General features: G+C 37.3%; 1 protein-coding gene across 3 annotated transcripts in view; it reads right to left on the bottom strand.

Moving 5' to 3' along the window:
* MAGI3 (membrane associated guanylate kinase, WW and PDZ domain containing 3) overlaps positions 1–23,874 on the bottom strand; it is an 86,830-nt gene that overhangs the window by 18,294 nt on the left and 44,662 nt on the right. For all 3 annotated transcript variants that reach the window (XM_067310686.1, XM_067310688.1, XM_067310687.1), the window contains 12 exons: positions 22,603–22,722; positions 21,090–21,299; positions 19,592–19,766; positions 18,443–18,522; positions 16,216–16,273; positions 14,576–14,670; positions 12,097–12,285; positions 9,004–9,612; positions 7,957–7,988; positions 5,649–5,802; positions 3,755–3,846; positions 556–748 (listed from right to left, as the gene is read on the bottom strand). In XM_067310686.1, coding sequence (XP_067166787.1) covers positions 556–748; positions 3,755–3,846; positions 5,649–5,802; positions 7,957–7,988; positions 9,004–9,612; positions 12,097–12,285; positions 14,576–14,670; positions 16,216–16,273; positions 18,443–18,522; positions 19,592–19,766; positions 21,090–21,299; positions 22,603–22,722 — 2,007 coding nt within the window. The remainder of the gene's footprint in view (positions 1–555; positions 749–3,754; positions 3,847–5,648; positions 5,803–7,956; positions 7,989–9,003; positions 9,613–12,096; positions 12,286–14,575; positions 14,671–16,215; positions 16,274–18,442; positions 18,523–19,591; positions 19,767–21,089; positions 21,300–22,602; positions 22,723–23,874) is intronic.

Genomic DNA, 23,874 nt, shown 5'->3' with positions numbered 1-23,874 from the left:
CAGGGGAGACTGTACCAGGACTCTTAAGTTCTGTCCCAGATCTGTCATTCATGTGATCAGTGCCATCAAATCAAGGATACTCTTCTGTACACCGCAGATCTGGACACCAATCTAAAACTGCAGAATCACAAAATGCTGCCCTGAATTATCTCTGTTTTGAGCACACTTATTCTTGCTAGATCCCAACAGATTTCAGAATATAACATGTACAGAAATCAGGTTGTGTTATTACTCCATTTACATAGCACGAGTGACTGTTCTAACTAGTATCTGTGAAAAGGTTTGAGGAAAACGTCAGCCTCATCTTAACTTTCAGAGTCTTACTTGTGCAAGCAGTGCAAGCTAGCAAGGACCAAAAGCATCAGCTTATTAAATTCTGCTTTTCTCCATTTACTCAAAATTACAGATGACAGTCTTTAATCTCAGAAGTCACTCAGTTCTACTGCGAGAATTGATATGTTTCAGTACAGCTTTAGTTGATAAGATTATAAAAATGGAAGTATTCCTTTAGCCAGGCTCAACTTCCCACAGTAGTCTCTCCTGACAGACACATACCACCAAAGATGATCTTCCTCCGGACTGTGAGCAGCACTTGACCATTCCGTGCAGCACTGGTCATTAAGTCCAAAACTTGTTTGTGTGATTTCCCTTTAACAGGGACTCCATCAATGCACATCAGTTCATCAGCAGCTCGAAGCCTGCCATCTTTTTCTGCTGCTCCCAATGGGATTATGGCTCCAATATAGATCTATCAATAAAGCACAGTCAGTGGGTTTGAACTGTAGAATATGAACACATCAAAATACTTAATGTTTGGAATCCATACGAATCCAGATAGATAATAGCTTTTGGGAAGATATTTTTAAAGATTATCTGTTTACCATATTCTAGCAGAAACATAGTCAGTGAGTGTAGTTTGTGCCAGCTGAATGAATGGATACAATTCGGGGCTTAAAACATTCAAAAAATACTCAAAGCTTTTCAGTGAATTCTGGAAGCATCACTATCTTGTGAGACAAGAAAAGGCTAGAGTGCCTGGGGCAGAAGTAAAAGCTTTGGAAAGAACTCAAGTTCACCTGTGAAAAGCTGCCCAGACAGTTCCATGCTTTAAGTTTTCAGTGCACAGCTGATGGTGATTAGACAAAGATTCAAAGAGTTGCACTCCCTATATCAATTTGGTCTACCCACATCCCATAAAGGGCCAGGTAAATGTGACACAGATAAAAACAACATACTCTATTTTATATGCTACAATCACATTCAGGTTAAATGAAAGATTAAGAACAATTATGGCCAGTAGCTGTTTGAGGTTAAGCATTAGAGAGCAGATCATCTGTACACGGCATTCATGACATTAGCTTGACACCTACCAACAGCTATTGTTATAGAAAAAAAAGATGATAAATGCTATAAAGTGCAACAGAACTAAAACTGCTTTTTATTCCTCAAGAAGAGAAACATTGCTCTTTCTTTTATTTAATTGCATGTTAGAAAAAGGCTGGCATTGAATCACAGCTGTGAATGGAAAAAAACCCATCTTCCTTCAATTGTAATCAGAAGGCAATCTACCAGCATATCTATTCCAAAAGTTTTTTCTCTTAACTTGACAGTTAAGGAAACAGTCCTTGACAATATAGTATATGTTTAACTTCTTTCCAGGGAAAATTTTTGGCCTTTTATGAAATAGAGTGGATTCCTCTTAAAGCCTGCCATAACAGGAACGGACTATCCAGGAGTCTCCACAAAAGCATTTACCAATCTGCCTCCATCTTTGTCATTCCTTCACAAGGACCACTCAAGCAGAGACATCATCTGAGTCAAACTACACAGTAGCTCTGTAGGCTTAAACCAGGAAACGTTGTTACACTGATGACATAAAACCATAACTGAATTCTAGTCACTGACCAGGTTAAAACAAACCAGCTTCTAACCAGTGCTCTTCCTCTTGTACAAATGTTAGAGGCACAGTCTGATGACAGTTATGGATGCAAAACGCTCTGAACATCCATCTACAGAAGGGATCCATTCTAAATAGCTTGTGTTTCAGGGCTCTTATGAAAATCCTGAAGCACCACATTTTCTGTTTTCCCGAGATGTGAGAGAGAGAAACACAAGGCAAGTAACAGGCTGAAAGAATGCACTGGAAGGCCGTTCTCACATCCCCGAGTGGAACCCACTAAAAAACTCCCTGATGGAAAAAACAGAGCATGTTTTTGAACATTTTCAGGGTGAAGGGAAGGACACAAAAGCCCCAAACTTGCCTCATTTCATTTCACTGCATTTGAAAGAAAAGCTTGACAGAATTTTTCCAGGGTAAGCAGAAGATTCCCTCCACGCATTTGCTTCCCAGTAAGAACTGGCACTCATGCTGTATTGAGCATTACCAGTGTTCATTCTGTACCAAGACTCTAACAAGATTAGGTGGTGTAATGTGCAAAGGCTTAGTGCCAACGCTATCCTTTAAATCATTCGCAAGATACAGCAACAATTACAGAAATATAGATCAGTATTATAGGCTTGATGGAGAAATACTGTTGCCAAAGAAAGAATCTAGACAAACAGCGAATGGGAATCTTGTGGACTGAAGTCAACCATGAAGAGGAAAGGAAAGAAAGGTAACTAACCATTTTCTTCCCTTCATTTGAATTTGAATGGGACAAGAGCTTAAAGACTGTGTTTAGTTAGAGTCGTTTCCCTTGTCTGCTCTCCTACAACTCATATCAAAACCTAAACCCATCCTTTGGCTCTTCAACTCTTGGTTTCTCACAGACACTCAAAATGATTACAGAGACTAAGGTCACCTTTTGGAGTCCTTGGGTTATGGTCAGTGCATCTGAGGTCTCCAAAAAGATACAATGCTAGACATGAAGCTAAAGGTCTTTGCTGCCTACAGCAAGATAACATGCAAAAAACACCAAAGTGCTTACTTTGACCAAAAAAATCCTACAACTGATCACTGAATATACCTTAAGAATAGTTAGCTTGCTTGCTTAGAGCACTGTTTACGCTACCTAGCTTTAAACAAATCTGATTACACTTTCCAGCTTTAACTGGATTACTCAGGAATCTTTCATTGACAAAAGATGAGGCAATTCCCCTCTTAAGAACTGGACTATCACATCAATTCTTAAATTCAGTATGAACCTGGTAATTTGAGCCTCCAATTCTTGATCTTTAAAAGGCGGTTGCTGAATTGATATATTTTTCCATCTCATAGTTTTATAAGCTTGGCTGTGCTTGTTTCTGAATACAGAGCATGAAGAGTAATTTCACAGTTCTCACACTACAAAAATAAAAAGTTTTTTACTCTAAGTTTCTGCAAACAAAATGTTTTCCCATGTTATCATGAAGGTTCAGCTGAGCCATACATGTTGCTTTCCACAGCAACAAGCCAATTTTCTCCATCATTTTTTTCAGCTGCTATGAAATTGTATGTTGAACACTGTTCCTCTCATGCTTAAAGAAACAACTAATTATATAATTACCTTCTAGTATATTGCTTGGTTTAACCTGTCAGTATGCAATTCGCTCTGAAAAGACTCTGGGAAACCACTTTAAACAGGAGTGAAGCAGTGTAAACACATACTGGGTTAGATAATGGTAAAGAAAGTATTAAGACAGACCTTTTATGTTGCTGACAGTAACATCACTGAATCATTTAGAATGGGAGAGAAATGAGAATGACAGAGCATGAGTCATTCTAAGAGTAGCATTGTAAGATAATATGTAAGCAACTGTAAACAATTTCACTTACTGGTTGATCTGGTCCATCCCCTCCAAGCACCCGGAAACCAAAGCCTGACTCTTGTTTCCGCAGGAAAACATCCAGATCTCTTGTGTTTGGAGCTAAGACAAAATAACATTTCAAAAACACTTAAAGAACTACCTTTGATTATTGAAAGATTTCTTTTGTTGTGCATTCTGATTCCTTTTATTGACAGAACACAGTAACCAGAAATAGAGTAAAAAATTTGAATGGTTAAATCCTCAGTGGTTCTCTTCCCAATATGAGAAAAGTTTTTTTCAAGAAAAAGCTGAAAAAGGAAAGGATAGGTTGATGAATGCGAAAGGACAAATCAAAGCTGCTTTCATATGCAGCACTGGGATAAAATTCAGACTGTAATACAGCTCAGAACTATATTCTATAAACACTGAAATTATCAGGTTTACTTCAGATATTTGAAAATTAGAGCACCTTAGAGCTTGAAGAGTTGTCACATTGCTGTAAAAATGGTGCAAGTTCCTTCTTTCATGATCTCATACTAAGATATAGCAAACACAAATTTCCTACTGTGTTCCAGTGTAGCTATTGTAACTGACTTTTGGCATGCTAATTTATTTGACATGTCAAGTTTGCTTAGTTTTATTTTTCTCTGATCTCTGATGTTACAGTCTTTAATGACTTAGTTTGTTATAAACAGCATTTTTTTTAAACTGTCTGTACAGTTTTGCCATGGAGCCATTTATATAAGCCTATCTGTAGCAAAGCTCAACTAAAATATTAACAAAGGGTTCTTTCAGAAAACACCTCAAGGAACACTTTATCAGCCTCTTCTGGCCTGTCACTAAAACCTGTACTTGCAAAGCTATGAAGAAGTGCTGATAAAAGTGTTGAACTTCTTTAACATAGCTATGTCAATGTCAGCAAAACAGACTGTTTATTTTCTACTTCTGATAACATTTATTGCTGGCTAATAAATGTTGTCCAGAAGAATACTAATATCTGACTCTAGTCAGATATCCTGAGATCAATTAAAAGCATCTTGATGAAATTCACCTAAGTAAGGATGATGCTAAAATAGGCCATGTCTTTCAAATGATCTGTTTTGGAAGAGGAAGTCACGTTTGCTTTTATCAGGCCCACGAAGTGACCAATTTGTTAAGAACTTTCTGGACAGCAAACATAATTTTTAGAACATTACACCATTTCTATAATTAATCATTTTATTGCAAATATGATATGCAAGCAATGTATCATTTGCTGATGGGGTCTCACGTACATTGTAACGACTCCTTTGTAAGTTTGCTTACCTTTTATACCTCCCTTGCTGTAACATCAGCTCTCTATCTTAGCAAGGTAGCCCATATTATTGATTATTCATATCAGGGAGTAGTTTTCCCATCAACTCTTCCAGGATATTTATGGAACAGGTTTGGCTGGCACTCTTGGCACAACAAAAGGTTTTTGTTTATCCCATGTATTGTATTACATTTGATATAACGAGTCAGTAGTTTTACATAATATGTACTTGTTTTCATTAACTGATCGTGTATCTTTGTTAGTAAAACCAGATAATGTTATAAATACAATGCTGAGCTATAATTTCCAGTGCAGCTGTATAAACCACATTGTACAGTGTTCTTCCCAAGTGTACCTTGAATACTCACAAGGTTAAAGACCTGCAGTAGTAACTGGACAAGAACAAACATGTATTTTATCAAGGCTAATGGAGAAAGCAAAACATTTTTTTTAAAGGGTTCCAGTTTTTAAAAATTTCTGTATGAATTATGCATTTCTTAAAATATTAGATATATATACACAAGATAAATGACTAAGATGAAAGGCACAGTAGTTTTACCACGTATATGGCATACAGGAAACATTGTTTCATAACTTAGTATTTCTGAGTTGAAGTTGATATACTCACGCTTATCCTCATATATAGTCTTAGACTTCAGGTAGACTTCCGAAGGGTCTAGTTTAGGAGAGCCTGATCTCACAGCAGTGGGTGGAAAAGGCATAGGCTGTGGAATGGGATCACTGATAGCTTCTAAACTCCCTGGATTGTCCTGCTTATCTTTCTGAAACAGACCCCCCATCCCCACAAGATCCATATTAAACTGAAAGCAGTAACTGCACTTGTTTGCAAGTGTGTGCAAAGGCAATAAACATCATATAGAGTTGAAATGCACAGCAAACCAAGGAATAAGGGAAAAATATTACAACTTCACTTAGCTTTTCCAATATATAAGCTTTGTTCACAGTACGTGTCTGACCAGACTGCTAAATGCTTCCAAACATGTCCTGAAACTCTACTGAAGTCTGGGCTTAGAAACTTGTTAAAGTGACTGATGCTCACAGACAAGTAAACCTATGTGATTCCTCATAATTGCAAGTTTAATCTTGCTCTTGCGATTCACTCATGTTGGCTACAGGGTGCTAGCAGCTCAGAATGCAGCTGCCTCCTCCCAACTGCAAGCTGCTGAATTATATCGAAACAACAGAGAAAACATGAGGTATGTCCAATATCAGGTTGCTTGCTGCAGATACCACAATGACATTATAAAGTACTGATCTGGAGGAATACACTGGAGTATTACAAGGCACAAATACAATTAGGAATAAAAATTCAGTATTTGCATTTTTCTTTTATGATGTGATAGTTGCTGCAGCACTCCTAATACTATTTCAAGAAGAAGGACACCAAGTACCCTTGAGGCCTCCCATCCTAATTTCCAATGGTTTATGCACTAAAGTAATTCTAAATACTGATTCTGGGCTGAAACCCAAACTGGAAAATTGGAGCACGGCAGTCTGCATGCGTCTGTGCATGTTAAACAAAAACACAATTAGAATAGACTTAGATGCCATTTTAAGAAGAGTGGAAGAAAATTCCCCCAAGGGATTTAGTAGTTTGACACTTCTTATATGTATATAAACATAAGACCTTGTGCTTTTTAACTGAATTAGTTTGCCATGCTGCTTAATGCCACTGAACATTGAGCGCTCTGTGGGGAAGTTGCTATTGCATGTGTGCTAGAATGTGAGACCCTAAGTCATAAGTATTTTTAGCATGCCTGCATAGAGTACAGTGACAAAGGAGCTATGCTGACAAGACTTGTGTTCTCAAACTACACAGATTTATGCAGTGATTTATTTGGTTTAGGCAGCTGTATTCTCACAAGGAACTGAATCTGCACATTTTATAGAGTGCAGTCTGTTTTAAGCATTGTGAACTTGCGTGCTCAGACTGCTGGGACTTCAGTACTCGCACAGCAGGACCATCTTTCCTAAAGATGGGGGCTTTCCTAAAATTAAATAGTTTGTGGTGTACAAGAAATATTCTTAAAGAAACATGTCTGTTCTTGGGGAGATGGGCACTGACTAGTCTACTTCATAAGAGAAGTGTTTATGACAAAAATATATGTTACTATGAACATTATTAAATCTCAGTGTATTTTATTAATCCCAAGGATTCTTTACAGAGCTAATATATATCAAAGATATCCCAATGGATCAAACTTCAAGAATAATGAACATCAAACAAGAAATGTATAGCTACGTAGAGATTTTTCAACATATGGATTCAAAGATATGGAAGCATTTTAAGAAGGGAGAACTAACCAGTTAATTTTATGTCAGGATTGAGAAACACCAAAGTATCTTAAGCATCCTTTAGAAATCCCATTTTACTTTTATACAGGATACAGGTAATTAGCAAAGCAAAAAATGAGATGCTGTATTTTGTTTCCCCTTCAATGGGTATTCTGACAGCAGTTACTTAGACAACTAATTTGTGCCAGCTAAATAGAGATGGTTTTGCTAAATCATCCTTGCAGATTACCACAGGAACTGAAATCAAAAGATGAGATTACAAAAGCAAGTCAAAGTATGCACACAGATAAATGTCAAGTTACATATTCTACTAGTAGCAATTTCAAGCATAGTGCAAAAAGGGAATCATGAAAGAACTGGCATAGCAAGGTCATATTTATAATCATGGCAAATAAACAATACTACATGCATTCTCATAATCAAGACCTTTGTTGCATTCTTCATATTTCAGTAGTAAGAAAAGAGAAATGCATCATCCCCATTAAACAACTCAAAAAACTCATATGACTCTGTGAAAGAATTCTACATTAAGTAGACCATACTTTTGAGTCTGTTTTGCAGTCAAAAAACCTTGAAATTCCTCTATCAGAAACAAAGATAAATACATCATTAATACTCACCACTTTCGCGCTTTTGGTAGGTGAGGGTGGGCCTAAAGGAAAAAGAAGGAAATGTCTACATAGAATGAAATTTGAAATACTAGATCATCACAACCACAACAGCGTTAAGCCAGTATAATCAGCTCCTCTTGGGTTGAAACTGATTACTGTTCATTCACTATTCTTTTAAAATGCAAAGTGAACATTCAGTTGACCAAAACCATCATTCAGAGGATATCTCAAGTTAGAACTGCTAGTTGTACCACCATGAAAAAACATCTGTTTCTCTTTTTACTAGACACTGATCAATTGAATCACACATCAGTTCATGGAACAGTGAATTTGGCTGGTGGAACTTCTCTTACTACCAAATAAATTTAATTTATCTCCTTAGCTGATTAAGGAATAGTAGCATTTATACAGAAAAAGACCTGAAGATTTTTGCAAATATGTATGACTGAAATGACACTCTCAGGGCTGTAATAAAAGCTTAAAGGGACACTAAGCAGTCATGTGTTGCTTTATAATCCAGTTCCTTCTTGGCAAATGCACACTAAATTATTAGTCAGTCTATTGGGAGAGGACACGTTCTGGTCTGCAAATGACAGCCAATGAAGAAGTACAAATATGTAAATGTGAAAATAAGAATTTTACTAGCAATTTCCAGTGATCAGTTCCAACTTGCTGCTGATGCTTCCTCCTGTCACTTGTGATCCCCTGTCCATTACAGCTAAGGTTACTGGAATACATTTGTAAAGCCTCAAAAAACCCACCAATCATGCCATTTGTATTACACTAGAGACTGCATTTTTGCTTTAACTCTCCCCAGATGTTTGGGAGAGACAGTGCATAAACATCTCATAATAAAATTTTTGTAAAAACAAAACTAGCTGCATGCTCCCACCCCAAATACACAGAGGTACAAACAAAACTTAGAGCATGATGGCTTAGAGACATAATAAGCTGCTATTTAACTTAAAAAACTGGACAGAATTAACATGTCACACTGCAAAGGGACTTTTAAAGAGCATATAACTGTATGTGATAAATGCAAATTTACATACGTACCTCCTCTTAAGATAAGCAGTGGCACCTCTGTTCCTACTGGAAACTGCTTCAGCACCTCTACCACCTGCAGATGTGTCAAGTTCTGTACATTCTGATGGCAAATTTCTTTGATTACATCTCCCTTCTGAAGGCCTTGGCACCACTGGCTGTCTAAAATCATTTTCACCTTCTGTCCTGTAGGACTGTCTGCAATGGCAAACCCAAAGCCTTTAGGACCTTTGACTAGAGGAATGGTGACCAGCTCTGGTTGAGAGCCTCCTGAAGATGCAACAGATATCCTCTGCTCATTTGTATCCATGGAAGGGCCATTCAGACGACCATTGACTAACATAGGACCCAACTTTCCATTCTGGTCCAACACAACTGCGCCTGGTATTAAATCTTGGCTGGTCACACAAACATCTCCTTTGGTCACAGGCGGTCCATTGATAAGAGGTGTAGCTGTCACTATATCTACAACAGGGTCTTCATTGTCCTCAGGAAGAGGATAACCACGACACAAAGTCATGTTCACATATTGGTTGACGGGAACTAGTTGAAACATCTGGACAACATCTGCATGGGTATGGCCAAGGACACAATTTCCATTTATGTCTACAATGACATCACCTGTTACAAAAGGAAATTCAAAAGCATCAAACCCAGAAATTAAACCACCCACACCTTTGCAATGTTCTGAGCTCAGAACAAAAGCCTAACTGGAGAAAATCATTGTACAATCTTTAAAAATAAATGCTGGTTGTACTATTACCTCTTGGCTATCTGTTACCAAAAAAGCCTAAAGGATTTCCTCTTTGCATTTATTCTACTTCATCTCAGAACACAGTGTGCTAAATATATCAAGTTTAAACTGCAGCAGATTTAATAAATGATACTATACAGCCACAAAAGATAAAACAGTACATACGCATTACTGCAAGCAGGTGTCTTATGCTTTAATTCATATTGTACAGCATTCTAAACTCAATCCAGAATAAATTAGATTTTTTTTTTTTGTTCCTATAATTATTTTAGGACTGGCTGAACTTAAGTTAGGATTGTGCCCACACATATTCCATGTTCTTATACTGACACTATTCATGGTTAAAGATGCATTTCCAGTATAAAGTGGAAATAGGTGTCAGATCCTGAAACCTTATTTCATAATGATAATGTGTATCATTTTGACGACCAGAAATTTACACGTATGCAATACAATATTCCCAGGGAGCAAAGTGCCTTTTCACTTTAATCCCTGGACATCAGTAAAACAATAACTCTCCTATAACATTAACTATAATATAAATAGATATGTATCTTTTTACTTGAACGTGTCCATGCACTATAAAACAGTGCTGCAGTATTGTGTTCATTTCTACACAGATGGAAAATGAGCTGCATACAAAAAAGATCAAACAATAGATCAGCAACACAATTATTGTTTCATTTTTTAAGTAAATATTATTAAAACATCAAAAGCATAAACTATTTTCTTACCAGAAGAGTAAGAGAGCATGTCAGATATGCAAAAAAGTATTTTGCCTTCTCTAGTATGTAAACCATATGTTACAGCAAGCATATAAATAATTAAATTAAATCCATAATAACAGTGAAAATGTGTTTTAATTCTTCATAGATTACAGTTTCTCTCATCTCTCTTGCTTCCCCACTTGCCCAATTCGTAGAGCTTTGCTTGTTCTTTCCCATCGCAGTTTTGACATTTGGTGTTACGCTTTTTGGCAGGAACCAGGCAAAACACAGACAAGGATTCAAATACACTATTTTTACTTTACATATAAACAGTGAACAGAGACTATTAAGTAAATGACACCAAATTCTAAGCTTTTGACATTCCCTCTATTAGAACTGATCAAGTAAATATTTATGTATTACATAAAAATGTTTGAAAGACCTAAAAAAAAGGTCAATTATGAAGACGTGTTAATGAATAAACAAAAGCTATAGTAAAAGCCTTCAAAGCACTTTTAACCTGAATGCCTCTTGCAAGGTCTGTCTGTTGCGAGGCTTGTTGCAAGCTTTGATACTGAAATAGTATGAAACTAGAACAACCACCCCTCTCCCCTTATAACAGCAAAGGAAACAACGAATCTTGAAAAAGTTGCTATAGCAAGATTTCAAGTGCTCTACACAGTCCTCATATGAGGATCTTAAGTATGCAAAAAAATATGCCTTATCACATAAGCCTACTAGTATCCCATGTATGGTTAAGATAAATCTGAATCTAAAATTATAATATCCTGTAAGAATGAGGAAGAGCTGTGACTTATCCCAGTCAGGAGCTGAAAATTGAGCAATCCCCCCTGAAAAAACTCCAAACCAACCTCCCATCAAAGTGAAACAATAAAATGTATTAGTCTCAAGAGACACTCTCATCCTCTCTACATACCGGAAATGTTTCTTTTTTCCAATGCAAAGGTCCCAGAGGGGCCCCCAGAAGGGCCCTATCCCCTGCTCTCTCATCACTCTAATTGTTATTTATTAACCTCCTCTCTGAGAAGCTTGGAGCAAAATTGTATCTCCTTGTGAAATACTCTTCCAGGAAAGGCAAGATTTCTCATTGCATGGCTGTTCTCAAACTTCAAGATGCATGTGCATGCAATAATTTGTAATTAGAAGGTAACCCAGAGAGCTAGGTAGCTGATGACAAATTCTTTCTATTAAAAAAACCCCTTTTTTCCATGTTCATAGAGTACAAAACAACACAGACCTACAAGGGCTGTAGCATATTGATAAATACAAAAACACACAACTAGATGATAAATCAAAGCATTTTTCAATTGGCTATAGTTTTAGCTTGCAAACCTTTACCATGAAGCCAAAAGTCTCCACTGAGGCAGAACTACTGAAATCTTCAGAAGTGTCCTCAAAGTAGATTTGAATATGAAATACCTGACTGACTAAAGCTGTTTTCAGATTCATGAAAGATCTGTGAAAGCAGTGTCTGAAAGTCAGTGTCTGAAATGGAAAACAATGTTCTAGATACAAAAGCCAGTGGATGGAGACACCTAACTTCCTATGTCTCAAAAACTGCACTGCTCTCTTAGGGCCTGACAGCACCACAGGAAATGGAAGTTGAGAGAAATACCACTTTACCTGGTGCAATTTTCCCATCCTGTGCAGCAGGTCCATCTTTTAACACATTCTTCACCTGCAGAAACTCATCAGGCCTGTCCCCGCCAATGATTGTAAAGCCAAATCCCATTGTACTTTTCTTCAGTGATGTCCGTATGAGGGCTCCAGTAAGCTGGGCTGGATCTCTGGTGAAGAGAGATTTCTCTGGTCCTGTGCATGGTAAGATTCAACACAGTCCACCATCAACAATGCTGCTAGGAGGTGGCAATTAAATCCCCAACTGATGGTGACTACAGACATGTAATATGGATAATCAGAGAAAGAAGGAAGAAGGTGTTTTAAAGGCTGAGGACCAAACCTTTTCAGGAGATTTCTAAATTATGGAATAAAAAGGCCTGAAGGTAGAAAACCAAGGTTGGTTTTGATTTTTTTTTTTTTTTTTTTAAGATATCATAAGGTTTAATGATTTCTTTTGAATAAGAAGTCGCCTTTTATGTCTAAGGCATAATTAAAGATGGTGTTAAGAATGCAGCATTCTTATTAAGAATGCAGGTCTGAACTCAGCAATTTGTATATACACGGATGTCTACTAAACATGCAGCAAAAGTAATTTCATGATATTTTACATGCTCAGAAAACAAACATTGGTTAACCTATGCAGCACTGTTATGGAATAAAGCAGACCAGATACTGCTGCCCTTATTTCACAGCTGAGTTGAGTGGGAAAGTTATATGATTTTTCAAGACAACAGTACAGATTACAACAGAGATGAAATTAATGCTCCCACCTATACCAAATTCAAAGTAGCTCAAAAGCAAAAAAAGATTTCAAGGTGTAGCTTTACCTGCATCTTCCAACTAGCTCTTGCAACCCTCCTCCACATATTCAAAAGCTGCTTATGACAACCAGCTTTAGAAATTTCAAAATGCTTTTAAATCAGTCTTAGGATCTCAGTTCAATTTTAACATAAAAAATAATTCCAAAAACCCTACAGAATTTGGAGGGAAACACACAATGGCCAGCAGAAAGGTAAGGCTACTGTCTTGATGAATTCTAAAATTGGATACTTACAATGCATATTTTCACATAGAGAATACTGCATATTTAACCTGTAGTATTAGCAGACATTATTTGAGATCAAGACACTATTTTTGATCAGAAAACTCTGCTGATATGCAAGTGTTTTATTGATAACATCACAGAACCACAGAATGGTTGAGGTTGGAAAGGACCTCTGGAGATCATCTAGTCCAACCCCCCTGCTCAAGCAGGGTCACCTAGAGCACGTTTCCAAGGACTGTGTCCAGATGGCTTCTGAATATCTCTAAGGAAGGAGACGCCACAACCCCTCTGGGTAACCTGTTCCAGTGTTCTGTTACCCTCACAGTAAAGAAGGTTTTCCTGATGTTCAGATGAAACTTTTTGTGCTTCAGTTTGTGCCCATTGCCTCTCATCCTATTGCTGGGCACCACTGAAAAGAGTTTGGCCCCATCCTCTTTACACCCTCTCTTCAGATACTTATACACATTGATAAGATCCCCCCTCAGTCTTCCCTTCTCCAGGCTGAACAGGCCCAGCTCTCTCAGCCTTTCCTCATATGACAGATGCTCCAGTGCCTTCATCATCTTAGTAGCCCGCTGGACTCACTCCAGTAGCTCCACATCTCTCTTGTTTTGGGGAGCCCAGAACTGGACACAGTACTCCAGATGTGGCCTCACCAGGGCTGAGTAGAGGGGGAGCATTACGTCCCTCAACCTGCTGATAATGTTCCTAATGCAACCCAGGATACCATTGGCCTTCTTGGCCACAAGGGCGCATTGCTGGCTCATGGTCAACTTGTTGCGCACCAGGACTTCCAGGTCCTTCTCTGCTGAGCTGCTTTCCAGCAGGTCAGCCCCCAACCTGTCCTGGTGCATGGGGTTATTCCTCCCTAGGTGCAGGACCCTGCACTTCCCTTTGTTGAACTTCATGAGGTTCCTCTCTGCCCATCTCTCCAGCCTGTCAAGGTGTCTCTGAATGGCAGCGCAGCCCTCTGGTGTGTCAGCCACTCCTCCCAGTTTTGTATCATCAGCAAACTTGCTGAGGGTGCGCTCTGTCCCTTCATCCAGGTCATTGATGGATAGGTTGAACAATACTGGACGCAGATCACATCAACAAATAAAAGCTGACAAAATGATTACCACATAGCGAGCCACCTAGTCTGAAAAAATACATAATGTGACTTCAGGCTGCACAATTATGTATTAAAAATTCTTGAAATATGAAAACAATTAAGTGGATTTTTCCAACTTAACTTTTGCAGTCATTATACATATTGCTTTAGGCAAAAAAAAAATTCATCATTTTAATCATCAGAACAAACACTAACTAGAATATTTAGAACTACTAGCAAAAAAGCCAGACTTATTTGAACTGATACTCACCAAAACCTTCAATTTCCAAGCTATTTTTCATTGTTTACCTATAGATATCAGTAACAAAGAACATATTAAGTGATACCTGATTTTGAAGGGCCAACATCAGTCTGTCCTAGCTGTTTTTTTCTTTTGGCTTCCAACACTGGGTTTTCAAACTGAGTTTTCTGGTTAATATGACTGTAAAAACACAAGAGAGAGCAGTCTTTCATAATAAAGCATTCTGCCTTTTTCAGAGGAAAGACAACCGCAAAGATACACCTACAATACTGTTTTTCATTATCTCAGATTAATACTCCAGAGAAATGAAGACTGAAGTATCATAATAAACATTGAAAGCATTTTTTTTTCCTATCATCAATTTGATTTACTTTAAAAGACAATGCAATTTTACTTTCTGGAAGCTGTCTAAATGTAGCAACGAATGTTGGCCTGAAATTTTAATGTTTCATAATGCAAAGAGGAGAAACTGCTTGGAATTTTTTTTAAGCAACATTTATGATTTAACTTTATTTTAACAGAGTGCAGTACAATGACTGAAGGATTCCATTTATCCTCAAATTATAAAAACCATCCAAGTTCAAGAGCTTCTTGATATATACAGGACTTTTTATCCTTAGGTGGGTTAAACACAAGCTCAACTCCCCATATAAAAATCAAACAGAAGAGGACTACATGAACATTAACAGTTCTGTAAAAGTCTCTATATAAATACATGCAATCTCAGCACTGGATCAGCCGTCCCCTTGTTTAAGCTGTAAATTAAATTCTTAAGATGAGAAGCTTCAGAACCTAGATTCTTGGAAGCACATTTACACATGCTTACATTACTTATTTCTGCTTGAAGTACTGATCTAGAAGGAAACTATGCAGTTTTGCTCTGGTTTGTATTTTATAGGACGTTTCCAAGATACTCTCTCTTATGTTGTTCATTCTTGATTTCTATAATTGCCTTTGAAGTGACAGAATAAACTGCATTGTTAGGTAGGGTATACCTTAATTCCACTCTGCAAATTTTTAAAAGGCTGTAACAGGGAGGAAAAAAAAGGCAGGGAAACCTGCTTTTTCTCTTGATGCCAACTATGTGTTGCCTTCATCCTCCCATGATGTTCATAAAATCAGCCTTTATCTTTTCACTACTAAGTGCTAGAGTTTAACAAAGCTAAAAATCAGTAAGTTTGACAGAATTTAAATGCCTGTATTGGCTCTGCAAAGCCAAAGTTTACTAGCTTGTTCTCTGAAGCTATAATTTTCAGCTCTGCTAATTTTCTTCTCCATGGTTTAAGACAGATTTCATCTACCATGACTTGAAGAAGGTTGAGAAAAGCTGCTGCAGCAGTTTAGCAGTTATTTAGTTGTGATGGCTCTTTGGAGACAGCAATGAGGTGCAAGTTACTCTTGCTCTTTTACATTTAACAGGAGCCACTCTTAAATCAGGCAACCCCATTTTTAATAGAGCTGAGAAAAATGAAATCATCTTATTCACATTAACTAATTACTGTGATTACTACTTGCTTTTCATCCCCATAAGATGGGGACTCAAACAACTCAGTAGGGTCACACCATGGGTATCTTCCCACATACCAGTGCTTCAGAACTGGGCACCATGTATTCACTGTCTCTAGAAGTATTTATACTGAGTATGTTTAGTACTTATATTGCATTACAATCTATACATATCAACTGCTTCATTATTTTCTGCTAAAGTTAACAGTTACCACTTACTCAACATAGTATGTTCCATATTGAGGGTCTTCTATCTTTTCCCATCCATAAGGGAGCTCTGCAATCAGAAAAAACAAAATTCTCCATTACAGTGGGAAACTATCTGCAAATATCAGAGTTCTTATGAAATAATGAGAGATTACAGACTCATGAAAAAAATGGAGAAAACACAGGTCTTCTTTCTTTCTTTCTTTCATTTGTTTGAGGCTGGTCTTTCTAAACAAAAGACTGTTAGCCTGTTGCAGGGAATCTGGAGCCCTCAGCCTCTAGCTCTTTGTTCTACTAGATGAGGAAACTTATATTTAATGAAATGACACCACTTTAAACATATAATAAACAAGGTACAAACTAATCTGTGTACAGAGGAAAAACATATAAAGGGGGGAGAAAAATATATTATTTAAAACTAATCTAATTATCAATCATCAGTTTGATTTGATAGTTGTTGATTCTTTTAACTATACGATATGAATACAATCACACTGCCTGTGTCCCCAAATACAGCACAAAAAAAGAGCTATAAATACCTCACTATATCACATCCCAAACTTGAAAAACCACGTGTCTCCATTCCTCTTTTACTTGAATTTAAGACCATCTGGTAGGACTAATGCCACTTTATTCATTCTCTCAATAACATCAGCATATTTCACTGCATTCTGACAACATTTCAGCTTTCAGTCAACTCAAAAAGCCTTCAGTCAGAAATATAACAGGCATAAGTGATTAATAAGAAGACAGCCCCCATCATGGCAGGCTATTTTAATGTGTGATTGTTCTGATGTTTATAATATAGTGCAGACATCCCAAAACTAGCTAGTACTTGTTTAGCTCTGGCAGCATCAAATTCAGCACTAGCATGTCCTGCTGAGAAGACTAAATGCAGTTCCATGCAGCCGCTGTTTGACTGCTCTCACAGCCCAGAGCAAGCTAGTTTATAGTGACTAGTACTCAGACTATCTTTTAGAAATCCCTAAATTAGGGGTCTAAGGTAAAAAAGCTACATGTGAAATAAAACTAAATGCTATAAAAAAACCCAAACATTTAAACTGATTGCAGATTTCAGAAAGCTTTTTGTGACAAATTCACATTCTAGTACGATGGTGCCCAGAAGCAGATCATTATTGACTGAAGGTGATAAGCAGTTAACACAGAGGTCCAGTTATTCTAGTTTTACTGTTCTGGTTACTTTGACCATGGAAATTTAAATATTAGAATAATAGATACAATACAGTTAGGTAGCTAGACATTTTGAAGGATAAAGTTTCTACATAATCTTGTTTGAGGCTGCTCTAAGTTTGAAGGTAAGAGCAATTTTCCTAGCATATAACAGCATGTTACCAATTATTAATATCAGCATCACTCCACATAATTTGACAAGAGACCCAGTGGGACTATTCATTTAAATGTTGTTCATTTGGATATCCTGCATTTCTCTATTTAAAGTGCTCTTTTTATCCTTTGATGAGCTGTACATATGTTTAATAAGCAGCAGTACGAGGCAGTTGCTCCAGCTGGCTTCATTATGAATACATGATTGTTAGGCTGTGCAATTTAGAAAGATGATAGGCCATTCTGAGTCTGCCTCAGCTTTTGTAACGTCAGATGTTTGCAGGAGACGGAGCTATTTGTTACTCTTTTTTAGCTGACTAAATTGCATGACTATGTAGGAAATGGTTTCAGGAATTGCCTGTAGGTCAATCGGGAACATTCTGACTAGGAACCTGACCTGTAAGTAAGGGGATGAAGATTTGAAGGGAGTCAGATTGCTCCCTTTACTTACATAATCATGTATTATGTCGCATGCATTATGTATTATGCCATATCTTCTTTCATTATTTGTATATTCCAGTACTTATGGACTTTTCCCTACTGCTGTATCCCACCCACATAACAATTACCAGTGAGATCTTCACTAATATATCCAGCTTTCTCCTTAGCAATTATATTGATTAGAACAAAATATGTCATTCTCTTCTCAGGAATGTAGATATAGCCACAATTCAATCAAATTCCTCCACTCCTGGAAAAATACATTATGGTCTTTTCCAGTCTTTGATAACCTATTATTACCACCAAATTATGGACACTCAGCACTATACTCTGTTCACTCTAGTCATGTGCTTTAGGAAGAAGTTCTCATCTCAGCATTAATGCATCTTATCCAGCTGTGATGAACTCAGACACTTATCAGTCACAGGTGACAACTGAATTCTGAACATCTCACCTCCATCTTCACAATCTTCAGGAGCTTTGGCTTTCTTACAGAGCCGAGGATCAAGCCACGTGGTTGTCTTGGTGTTATGACTGTGGAGCAAAACACAGGCCATTAAAAGAAGAGAATTCCCTCCGACTGAGGAAACTTTATTGTACTTTAGCTTCTAAATATTTCCTACCACGGGCAAACTGTAGCCTTTAGACAATTTAACCTCTATTTGCACCTCAGCCACATCACAAAATGCTAAAAAGGCAACCATGATGCTCAAAAATATCAGCACACTGGAGACTCTCTAGCACACATGTGAAGAGAAACGTTAGAGGTATAAACACTCTCCCCTGCCCCAAAAAGCATTTGTGGGAATATCAGCTGTTTCTACCTGAAAGGAAAAAAATTTTTAGCTTCTACTTATGCTTAACCCTCAGTAGGATTTTTTTTTCACCTTAGAATTCATAAAAGAGGCTATTCCACATTTGCACATATGAACTGCTTTCCTATCTTGGGTTTTAAACTGTGGTATTTATATTTTTAAGCAAGCATTCCAAGCCAAAGAGCACATGAAAAGAAGAGAGAATGAGCAAGTTCTCATATTTCAAAGAAATTTCACACAGTAAAAGTTTATATGATGTTATACCTTACCAAGCAATATCCACCCAACTTTGTATTTTGTGAGATAACACACTCTAAACAAACTGACTTTGCACATAGAATCATAATGCTTTCCTGCACCATGGATTCAAAAAAAACTATCAAAAATACCTTACTAGCCGTATTTACATGGATTATACAGATAACAGCACGCAAGAAAACATAATATTGAAGTCCTCCTGTACAGTATCTAAGAACCATCAATAAAGAATAGTAAGAGCTGCTTAGATGAAAACACAGTGAAGAGGTCTGAAACCTGTGTTATCCCTGAAATTACTCATCTTCTTGGAGACATACTAGTAAAATAGCTGCTCTACGGAAATTAAATCAGGCACATAGGATAAATGAGAAACAAAACATCAGGAATATATGAAATTTCATACAAATATCAGAATAAGAACAAATAAAAGAGGGTATAACAACAGCAGACATCTTCCTAGACTGCAGATCCTCTGCACTTGTTACTTCAGAAACATATATTAACTCTTCAAGATACGTCAGTCTACTCACTCTATGAAGTAGATCATGCCAGTGTCTGTGTAGGCCATCTCCCAGTTCTTGGGTAGAGGTTCCAGAGTTTCGTCCCTTGACAAATAATTTCTGAAATCCATGGAGCTGCTTGTTTGGTTGTAACTGGGAACAGGTTTCATCCAGTCAGAAGAATCTGAATGTTTTTCTTTGTTTTCTGCAGTTGTTCAGGGAAAGTGTTACTATTTGTCAGATGTTTGTGCTGTTTCTCATTAAGAACCACCCTCTTATTCTGGCTATGAGTGAAAGTCAAACATACCCCTTTATTTGATGTGCATTTTTCTACTTTTTTTGTTTTTAAACTACGAACTTTTAAAAGCTAACAGGAACACTGAATTCTGTTTTTCCCTTGCCAAACAGAATAAACTGTGTTATTTGTCTGAGCCTGGGCTGCAAAATCAACACTGCCAGAAATCCAAGTTGACTACTTCACTGCACTTCCTACATAGAGAACAGTGTTTGTAATACCATTGGAAAAATCCCACTAGCAGTCCTCAAAGCACCAGAATCAAAATGTGGAAAAGACTCAAACTGCCAGTAAAACAAACACCATCTCCACCCCTCTGCAAGCAACAATAACAAAAAGCTCCAAAAAAAACACTGCAGAAAACTTTAAACGCAAACCGTAGCCGTTTAGAGGGTACGCTCAGTGTCCTCAATCACATGATGATATTTGTGACATTAACATAACCACCAGCCAGGCCACCAGGTCACTTTGCACCATGGTGCTGTCAGCCCTGAAGCCCAAGATTAGGTCCAGTCAGACCAATATAAGCCTTTATTAAATACTCATACATAGGATCATCTGCAAATGTAACATGACGGTTTCTCTTCACCATCAGTTCTTCCCCCTCCCTTGAGATGGATAACAATGACAGCAAAAAGAAATGGACATCAGGCCAATCTTTGAAACATCCTACTGGACACTGGTCCAGTCTCAATTCACTGTGCTTTATTTCCCTGCAGTTACACCCCTGCATACACCACTGCGGTTAGTTTCAGGTTTCTGATAGTTCACTTAACCAAAATAATCTGAAAATTCTTTAGTAAGAGTTAGTGTTGTCCCTTAAATTAATTGCTTCATTAAAATCTCCTGCACACAAATTCAGTTATCTTATCAAAATTAAATGATAAAATTTACAAGGTATGAATTATACTCTGCAAAGGGATTCCATTACTTGCAGAGTGGATAAATTTTTCCTTCCTCTTCATGTAATTGGCTGATACCCAGCACTACATGTTCTCTATTGAACAGTGCATTTTATGATGCAATTGCACATCTGGCTGGGAGAACAGCTGTTTCTTTTTAAACATGATTTCAAAATAGAGTAAAAACACATTCAAAATCCTGTCTGAACAGAAAATCATCTTCAAACTTCACCAAAATTAAGGGAGCAGTTCAAGCAAGCACGAATGCTATTTGTATACTTTTTATTCATTCATAAAATGCTTCAGGGAATTTCTCCCCTTGTCAACCAACCTATCCCTCCACTGCCATTAACTGCTTCCTTTTCCTCCTCTTCCTCTTCTTCAGGGAGAGAACTGTCCATCCTTTGCATTTTGCTGACTGATGTGGTTCTTTTCCTCTGTGATTCAGTATCAAAATCATTGTCAAAAAGAACTTGATCCACTGGATCAGGCTGAAAGGGACTGGGCTCAGCTGGAGGCTTTGGAGTACCATAGAAATTACCTGACCAGGAGATAAAAATCAAATAATTAAAAGCATGCATAGCTGCTGAAAGTGCTCGCAGTTGTAGTGAACATTTTATTGTCTATGTAATGTGTTAGTGAAATACCTGAACTGTAATTTAACTTTTTAAAGAAGATATCAGCGTCATCAAATACAATCAGTGCTCAAGAATTATCTATTCCTACAATATATTTTTTCTAATGTTGACATTGTACATCAGAAAATAATGGGCTTGATTCAAAATTTCTATCCTGCCACAGGTTTCCAAAGAAAAAGACTGATTTGTTATTTTGACTTGTATTTACTAATGCTCCAGAAAGAGACTTAGAGAACAGTCTGAGAGAAGCAAAACAGTGAAAATCAATTGCTTCTATTTTATTGTACAACATGCACTGATTATCTGGAATAACATGCAGCAATAGAAACACACTAAAGCCAAAAAGCAAATTGATTTTGTGCAGAAATACAAAATATCTATTTACATAAACACAACTACAAATAATTGATTTAAAAACTATAGTCCTACATTATCAGCTGACAATACACTTGCCAAACAAAGCTGTTGATATCATTTGATCTCAAAATGATTTATATCTGAGAAAAATTAGCAGATTTTTACTTCAATGTTTTAATCTAAATCACAAAGATTAGAAACCATCCATTGTTTTCTGGAAAAGAATTTGGGCAACTGACTACTCTCTTCTGACTGCTCATATGATTTTTAATAGGGAGTTCACTGTGGAGCAAGAGAGCTTCCCAAAATTCCTGCTTGGTCAACATTTGATGGCTAGATTTTGTTCTGACCATAAAAAACAACAAACAAAAAACCCTTCTGAAAATATCACTAAAGGCTAAGCTCAAAGCGATAAAATCCAGATAAATGGGAGCTAAGAAAAAAGAAGTGCTAGTTTAGTCTAAATTTCCTTAGGAGGTTAGGAGATTTCCAGAGACAGAGTAAAACAGTAGACTATTTCCAGAGACCATAAACAAATATTTTCAGAATGCTTCTTCAAAAACACAATATGCAAAATAATCAGATAGTGTAAGACTGGTTGGCAGGACTGCTCATGATTTAGTGGCAGAAGTGACAAAGAGCCCAAATAAAGCTTCAACACAAGACCGCTACTTCTCTTCACAGATGCTCCAACTACAACACAGATGTAATATTGCTTCTCTGCTACTGTAATAATCATCAATGGATAGGAAAACTGGCACCTCCTGGGTACATGGAGCTACCCTTAGACAAAGATATTGGACATGAGTCCTAGATGTATTCCCATTCTAATAAATGTGATCAACATACCATCATATGTTCCACTTTCCAGCAAGGCTCCACTTTCTTCCAGTGCTTTGAACTGCTCAACAGGAATGAAATTATAGTCTACCCCAGGAACCTCCCCATCTCTGGGAGCCCTCGTAGTGCCTGAAAAGACAGAGAAAACACAAGATACTTAAATGCTGCCTGTTTATCAAATGCTGCCTGTAAAATTCAGTAAAAACAATACGTTTGAAGCTTTATGCAATGATGGTGTCGTTCCAGGAAGATAAGAGAACACTGGCAAGCAAGCAAACAGTAATGTATAAAAACTAGGGCAATAAACTACGTAAGAATAACAGTTACAGTATCAAGGGGGGGAGGAGAAAAAAAAGCAGGATGAGGTGGCAATGAGAGAGATCTTTTTCATATATTTTGCGAACCAAAAACTTATTCAGTGGAAGCCGGTGATGACCTGGACAAGACAACGCTAGTTCACGATTCTGGGGAACTGTTTAACAGCTATAGTATTTTAGCACACTTGCATGGGTGCTTTATCTTTCTGCTGTTTTTTGAGCACCCATACCAATTCAGTAATTTGCAATGAAGTCAGCGTGACTACACACATTTGATTTTTGGGTCACCAAATCCATAACTAGGTACAGAAACTATTTCTTAACCTCACAGTCCAGAGTGTAATTCATCTATACTCCAAATCCTGGCTATGGATAAGCTTTTTTCTGAAGGAAAAAACCCACCAGCTGTCATAAAGCAAAACTTCAAAGCAACCGGTAAATTGCTGTGTCAATGCAGAAGTTCTCAAAGTGGTTAAGTCTATGAATAAGGGTCTCCCATAGTTATAATAGCTTAATTAAAGCTCTCCTAGAAAGGACTTCATTAATTCAGTATTGCTTATAACCTAATAGACACGTGTTAATTTTTTCAGGGAGCAGCCTGAACAAGAAGAACTGTTAGTAAGTAAACTGCATTTCAATATCATCTTTTAAGAAAGCCACAAACTCCTGGGCATGCTCAATATTATAATGATGCTAAATTGAGGATGAAATTCCTGTAGTTACAAAAATGTCAGCTGACAAGCTGTTCCAAATTTGTTGTTCAATGAATATTTAAACACAATACATAATGAGCCTTTTTAATCAGTAAACCTCTGAAACAAAGTAAAGGATGATTTTATGATAATTAAGAAAAGGAATGGCACAGAAGGGCAAAAAGCAAAGACAGGATGTTTGGTAGCTGTCAGTGCCCTTTACCTTGAAAGGGGCTTTCTATAAACTGAAAGAAATGTTTTTATCTAAGCAA

This window comes from Apteryx mantelli, chromosome 25 (assembly GCF_036417845.1).
Source record: "Apteryx mantelli isolate bAptMan1 chromosome 25, bAptMan1.hap1, whole genome shotgun sequence".
NCBI classification, from domain to species: Eukaryota; Metazoa; Chordata; class Aves; order Apterygiformes; family Apterygidae; genus Apteryx; species Apteryx mantelli.
The sequence above is the reverse complement of the archived record's forward strand: the minus strand, read 5'-3'. Positions and strand labels throughout refer to the sequence as shown.